General features: G+C 32.3%; 1 protein-coding gene across 2 annotated transcripts; it reads left to right on the top strand.

Moving 5' to 3' along the window:
* Positions 1–203: 203 nt before the first annotated feature.
* On the top strand, positions 204–4568 carry LOC149399674 (NAC domain-containing protein 37-like). Of its 2 annotated transcripts, none has more exons than XM_089612220.1 (5): positions 204–444; positions 707–766; positions 2164–2368; positions 2450–2725; positions 3605–4568. In XM_089612220.1, exons 3-5 carry the CDS (start codon positions 2197–2199, stop codon positions 4351–4353), a joined length of 1197 nt encoding a protein of 398 aa, XP_089468346.1. In that variant the 5' UTR covers positions 204–444; positions 707–766; positions 2164–2196; the 3' UTR covers positions 4354–4568. The 2 variants fall into 2 exon arrangements, with proteins under 2 accessions (XP_089468346.1, XP_089468347.1); XM_089612221.1 differs by lacking the exon at positions 204–444 and adding an exon at positions 590–608.
* Positions 4569–7610: the final 3042 nt, after the last annotated feature.

Here is a 7610-nt window from a genome sequence, read left to right on the forward strand (position 1 = left end):
AGTATTAAGACTTGAAGTTTAGCCTTCATGTGAGTTGTGACAGAATGAGAAAGTAAGAATTGAATTGAAAAGTAACTCACAACAAAGATAATAGGATAATATATATATATATATATATATATATATATACACACACATATATAAAAATATATATATATAGAGAGAGAGAGAGAGAGGAGTGACGTAACCAAATGGGGGACAACCATGAAGCCATGCGCAATTGAGCGGTCCTCACTTCCTATCCTTTTATATTCCCTTCCACTTCTCTCACCTTCTAACGGAATTTTCTTCTTCTTATTCTTCTTCTGATTTCTCTAATTAGTATATTCACATTTAAATATATTATGATACACAGCTTGTTCTTGTTTAAATTAAAACCTTGTCCGTTATTTGTCATCTTCTTCTTCTTCTATTGTTCTCCAATTCTACTACTACCTGACGCAGGTAACAATCAATCTATGTCATGGAATTTATATTATTATATATATAGATACATACACAGGAAAAAAAAAACCTAGCTAGTTCGTTAATATTTCCAGTCTTTCTTTATATATAGGAAAGCATTTCCTTTTCTTCCCTTTCATTCCTCTATGCTATATGTGTTTTATGTGAGAACTCTAAGAACTGAGCTCTCTCTTTCATTTATAGCATTCTTGTATCTTTTGTTTTTATGAGCCACAATTTAACATTTTTTTTTTCAATATAGACTACAAGCTTCTGGAGCTGATCAGAGAGAATATCCTAAGCTGAAGAACAAAAAAAAAAGGTTGATCTTTGACGATTTGTAAAGTCCTTGTGTGATCATCATCTCTATTACTAATTTTTCTTTCAACATGCAAGTCTATCTTCATCTTCATCTTCTCTTGCTCTCGCTACCGATTTATGTGTCACAGACATAAGAAAAAACCTAATTAATAGCGCAAAAGGTTAGCAGATTATTATGACCTAGCTATATAATAATGACCCCAAACAAATAATGCATGTTATAGCTGAGGCTGCTAAGCTTCTAGAAAAGAGAGCTATATAGAGGCATAATATTATGCTGTTTTTACTGGGTCAGCGTAATATGTCACAGTTTTAGTCTCAAAACTAAGAGAAAGAGAGAGAGAGAGGAGGGTCAGAAATATGTGCCGTCCAAATTCTGGACAAAGAGACAAATGAGTCAGAAACTCCGTTTTCAACCATGAGACATGATAGACTCTTCTTCAGACCCGTTTCCTTTTCAATATCTCCTTTTTGCAATTCTCTGAGAGATCTCTCTTTCATTTTTCAACCAAGGTCTCTCTCTCTCTCTCTCTCTAATAAAAGAACCTTTTTTCTTCTCTTTTGAGTAGCGCGTGCTGAATTGCGATGACGTCATACCCGCAAAGGTTCTTCGTTAGTTTTAAACCACCATACATACATACCCAATAATTATAACTCCAGTGGCATAGGATAGGAGTACTCGACATTATTGTTTGACTATTTTATTATATGTTCTTTCCATTATTATTTTTCAACCGATTTAATTTTGTATATAGTTTTATATTTATAATGTTGAGAACCCCGTTCTTGATGCATCATTTCTACCATTCACCAACACAAGACAACATCATTATAGCCCGAACCTCTAGTTGTCCCGTTTTCTCTCTGATCAAAACAGCACAAACTCGTAGGTCAATCTCTCTCTCTCTCTCTCTCTCTCTCAAGGTTTTTATCATGCAACCAAAAATAAACTAATTAAATAAAAGACAAAGAAACCCTAATGATTTGGTTCTCTAGGCCTTTTTCACCTCTCAGCTCTTCTTCGAGAGGAAAAATATATATTCATCTATTTCATATAATTAAGAGCTCTTGTTTAATATATAATTATAACACGCGTTCGTAAAATGTAGCTAGAAGAAGAAAGTGTTGTTGCTCACCACCAAATGAGCTGATGATTATCCTTGATAACACTCGCCTCACCTACATAATAATTAATAACCTGCATTATTAATTAATTAATTATTCCCTTTTTTTTTTTTTTTTTTTTACTTTTTCATCTTCTCTCTTAAAACAAAGTTTCCTTTTTGCTCTTTTCACCTTTTTTGCCCATCCTCTCTCTCTCTCTCTCAACAATAGCTTAACGTCGCTATGATTCAAGCATGATATATACTTATACAAATATACTCATATATGATGCAGGACTAGGGAATTAACTATACATATACCGATATTATGATGGATCAATCTACGGAGTCAAGTACCGTCCCGCCCGGTTTCCGGTTCCACCCGACCGATGAAGAGCTAGTCGGATACTATCTGAGGAAAAAGATAGCTTCGCAGAAGATCGATCTCGACGTCATAAGAGACATCGATCTCTACCGGATAGAGCCATGGGATCTCCAAGGTACACATAAATTAGGGTTTTTTTTCCTTGCATATACTAGCTATAGCTAGGGTTTCATGATTTTGATTGAAAAATGTATAGAGAGGTGTCGGATCGGATACGAGGAGCAGAACGAGTGGTACTTCTTCAGCCACAAGGACAAAAAGTACCCGACGGGCACGAGGACGAATAGGGCAACTATGGCCGGATTTTGGAAAGCGACCGGGAGAGACAAAGCTGTGTACGAAAAGGCTCGCCTCATCGGGATGAGGAAAACCCTAGTATTCTACAAAGGCCGTGCTCCCAACGGCCAGAAGAGCGACTGGATTATGCACGAATACCGTCTCGAATCCGATGAAAATGGTCCTCCTCAGGCAAGTCTCTATATGATCTCCACTTTAACATGTTCACTAACAATCATAGGTTACATGATTTTATTGCTTGACTATGTGTGTAATGCTCACTATCTTTTTTTTCTCTTTTTTTTTTCTCTCCCTACCATTCGTAGAGTAGACTTGCCGATCAACCATAAGAATTTTCCTTTAACGCGTTTGTTATATATACATTTGTGGGAGAATATGACTTCCACCAAATTATTCCCAAGTCAAAAGTAAACAGTCAATTATAGGTTCTAACAAAAGCACATATTATTTATACACATTAACTTTCTTTTCTTCGGTTATTCCTTTTTCAAGTACGTATACCTTTTTCTCTTCATTCATCACCTTGGTCAAAAGAACAAATTTTCATTAATTACTCAAGCTTTGTTTAGTAATTTGTTGGGTTTAATATTCCAAATTGAGTTCACTTTTGACATCCTCTTCCCATCTATCTTTTTTGCCTAACCGACAAGAAAACAATTGACTCAAACTAAGCCGAAAGAAAATCCCTTACAAGCATACAAAACAAAGCGACTCTTTTTTCTCTCAAGAAAACACATTCATGAGCTTCTATTCATATGCTATTTTCAACACCTAAGAAAAATAAGCATAAGCAATAATAATAACTACAATCTTGTAGCTCATGCAAGTTAACGTTAACTTACGCATGAGAAACATTGAAGTAACATTATATTTCTTTACTAGTTAGAAAATTACATGTATGTTCAAATAATAACAAATCACCCATTTGAGGGTCAAATACTAAAAAATTTACACATCTTCAAATATTTCTTTACTCATAAAAAACATGCTTTTAATGTGTGTGTATATATATATATATATATATTTATTTATTTATTTATATCTCTTTAGGAAGAAGGATGGGTAGTGTGTCGAGCATTCAAGAAGCGAGCCACCGGTTCGGGTAATTCGGGTTCTGGCCAATCCAAGGCTGTAGAAGGATGGGAATCAAACTACTTCTATGATGAACCAAGCACAGTGAGCTCGGTCGTTGATCCAATCACCGACTTCATCTCGAGACACCCTCCATCATCGTCTCAAAGCTTTTTGGCCCAAAACTTCATGTGCAAGCAAGAGATCGAAGCCGATAATTTGAGCCCTACTTTCAACAACAGCAATATTATCCACCAAAGTAGTACACTAAACAACAACAACAACAACAACAACAACAACAACAACAACGACGACCCTTTTGTTCAGCTTCCTCCACTAGAAAGCCCTTCCCTTCCGTTAATAAAGAGGCCTAGCTCGGTCTCCCTAATCTCCGAGCTTAATGAAGAAGATTACAACAACTACAATGGAGGGCTAAGCGTCAACAATAATAATAGCACCAACATGTCAAAGAAAGTGACATCTGATTGGAGGGCGTTAGACAAGTTTGTTGCATCTCAATTGAGCCATGATGATCAAGATAGGTTTAACATTGAATGCAATGGAGAGTCGGGCTTTGCGGTAGCGAATAATCATGATCAAGACTTTGACTCAACGTCGTTTATGTTGTTGCAAAGCGATAGAGATCAAAACAACAAGTTGAGTGTGTTCTTAAACTCAAGCTCGTCCGAGGAGGTTAATTATGATTTTGGATTATGCATATTTGAAAAATGATTATTTGAAAGTTATGCTTGTTTTTTGCGTGAGGAAATTGAAGAGGAAAGACGTCGTTTTTTTCAAGATCAAGGGTTTTATATATATAAATGGTACGTATGTAGAAGTATATTGTTATTGCTATATGAGGGTTGGTATTTTTATTCATAAGGATATATCCAACTGAGGATATACATTAACATATATTTTTGTATAAAGAAATATATTATTGTGTATGAGTGAAACTCTCTCTCTCTCTCTCTCTCTCTCTCTCTCTCTCTCGTAGTGCTGCATGGTAGTTCTGCAACTATTATTCCGGCGTAAAATAGCGATCGAAGCTAAATACATTATATATAATAATAGTCAATTATGTATATTGTGTGTATGTATTTGTTTTGAGTTTACAAGGAAATCTTCGTTCTATTCATTTTCTCCCGCTCTTAACTTAATCTTAACAAACTCATCTCTCATGATTCTAGCATATTCTTGTTAAACTTGATATAAACTTGAAACTCAGGACGTGAGTATTGTTTTGACACTAGTGGTCACGTATCGAAAGATTTTATAAATAAGTTTATGTTTATAAATGTACTTAATATGTTTATAAACGGTGATTTTATAACCTATAAAGACTTGGTAAGTTTGTTTGAAAATCATTATAAAAGTCACATTCTGCGTGAAAAAAATTCTTAAAAAAAGAAATTGAAAAAGGTAGCATTTCGAAAAAAAAAGCGTTTTATAAAATATAAATTCATTGCCAGAATTTTCTTTTTAGATATAAATTATTATTAATTCATCTATTACTATGTTTGAAGTTCCACACCATCAGTGGTGAGATAATCCTCTCGTCTAGAAATTTACAAAGATATCAAATTTGTAAAAAAAAATTAACTGCAGGATAAGGAATTTTGCTAGGAATAATACACTAGTAGTTGAATCAAATAATAATAACTTTGAGGTTGTTAGATTATTAGAGATATGCTGTTTAGTTATACAATTTAGTTTATGTGATTTTTGTAATCAAGGAGTACTATAAGATTATTTTATTTATACCTCTCGGTAATTTTTGGATAAAATTTTCGGTGTGAATATATTCTTGCTGTTCTGTCGGAGACATATAATATATATATATATATATATATATATATATATATATATATATATATATATATATTGCTGAGATGTTTTGGGGATTTCGTATTGCTCGGTTTATGAACGTTTTAGACTATAAATAAGACATGTATAGTACTTTTGTACTTTACTTATCTATTTTTGTCTAATTTTATTGTTTCGTGCTTCAAATTATCAGAAAAGCTTATGCACGTTGTTCAGTGTGTCTTAAGTTGGCCATACGAGATCCCGCTATTTCTCATATTATTGGTACTACACGAAAAATAAGAAAAAAAAAATCATATTATGAAATTTAGTATCGGAATTTTTGTCTCGGAACTATCCGGGAAATGGGAAGGAATCGAGATCCTCTTCAACAACATTTAGTACTAACTTTTTTTAAGTTGTATTTTTTTAAGTTGTATTTTTTTCAATTGTAGACATAATTTTTTTTTCTTCAAGTAAAGTAAAAGATATGCGAAATATGGGAATTCCGAAACCGTAAAATATGATATTGAGAATTCTTGATCCCGTGGAAAATAATTTCAGAAATTCTCGGTACCGTTTTTTATAGTTTCGGGAGTTTCATTTCTTGCAAAATGTGGGACGGGAGGGACTAGGAGATCTCATTTCTCGGGTTCCACATGGTCAGCTTTTAAGTGTGTCTCATCGCTTTCTCGCAACAATATTATATAATGCGGTGCTCAATATAGGACTAAAGTGAAAGAATTATTATAAAATTTCTTCCAAAACGTAAATATTTAGAGCTTATCGTGCTAATAAAAACACTATGAATATAGGTCCTTAAAAGTTATTAAATAATGAAAATGAGGGTTTGTCTAAAAATGCGGCACTGAAAACCCAGCTTTATGACAAACTTTCCAAATTTATATTAGTAAGATAATTAGGCTATAATACAGAGGCATTTAAATGACAAAAGTAGGTTAACAAGAAAAGAAGAGAGCGTTGTCTTATTTAATCATCCACTCTTGCTCTCCTCTGAGAAGCTAATTATAGTCTTTAACCAAAACAACTGGTTCCAAGAGAGACAAAAGCTAAACGGACAGCAGCAAAAAGATCATTAATGACACTATAAAAAGCCATTTAAGCTATTTATAAGCTGATCGCGACCTTAATTACTAGGTCTAAACCTGACATGGTTCGAAATATATGCATAATGTGATCCAACCGTTTGAGTTTTCAAGTTGTTTATCTTTAAAGCAGAAGTATTAAGCGAGCAGTAGTTAATATATATTGTTCGAAAAAAAATTGTAATTAATTAATCAAAGGCCTCTCTAGATGTATATAGCCAATCTTTAATAAATTTTATGTAAATAAACACAAAATTTTATTAACAAAGCAAAAAAAAATTAATAATCGTAAATTTTCGTTAATAATTGTAAATAACCATCAAACTCTAAGTGCATCAATAGAATGCTAAAAAGTTGGCGATTTAAAATTTACAATACCACATCACTTATGACTATTTATTTAAATCTACAAAAGTTGGCGATTGAGCAAATTATTTATAAATTTTGGTAGTTTAGTTACTCAATTAATTGTTAATTAAAATATATAAGCAATTGTTTGAAATATTAAAAGTTTAGTAAAAAGTATTCAAATATTAAAAAATATGATTTATCTTATGATTAAATATATCATAATATGAAGCATGTGTTGTCTAGATTTAAACAATCAATTTTAATTATTAAATAGTTTAATATACAATTTTAACGTAAGATATAAGAGCTAAATGGATCATATCTTTCACTAATTAAATTTCCAGCTCATGATCATATGTTTTGACTGCTTTATCAAAACTCAAACATTTCAATTCGTTTTTTTAATAATTACATCATTTTATTTCTTGTCTAGTTATCGGTTATTATTATATAGATCTATGATTATGCGGTATTTTGTGTGTGATCTGGAATTTCATTTTTCAACGAGACTGAATTTTTGGCTACCTCCAAAATTGACACAAAAAAATGGTTTGTTGCAAAATAATTGTATTTGGTAATTATTATTTGTTATTAAATACTAATTAAGTGTATTCATTGCTGATAATTATTAACTTGTTATTGTGATTTTTTTTTATAAGCCTGGAATCTTCCTCGTCCACTCCATTATAAATAGTATTGGTAGAAGGATAGAAATTTCCAAGAAAA

The sequence above is a fragment of the Urtica dioica genome, chromosome 4 (genome assembly GCF_054948205.1).
Source record: "Urtica dioica subsp. dioica isolate 48M chromosome 4, U.dioica_male_clone48M_v1_H2, whole genome shotgun sequence".
Lineage (NCBI taxonomy): Eukaryota > Viridiplantae > Streptophyta > Magnoliopsida > Rosales > Urticaceae > Urtica > Urtica dioica.

Excerpts from the sequence above, each read along its gene's own strand:
- LOC149399674 (XM_089612220.1), top strand. The coding sequence starts at position 2,197 with ATGATGGATCAATCTACGGAGTCAAGTACCGTCCCGCCCGGTTTCCGG. Across the intron at positions 2,369-2,449 it reads AGAGCCATGGGATCTCCAAG|AGAGGTGTCGGATCGGATAC; the intron begins GTACACATAAAT and ends AAAAATGTATAG. Across the intron at positions 2,726-3,604 it reads AAATGGTCCTCCTCAGGCAA|AAGGATGGGTAGTGTGTCGA; the intron begins GTCTCTATATGA and ends CTCTTTAGGAAG.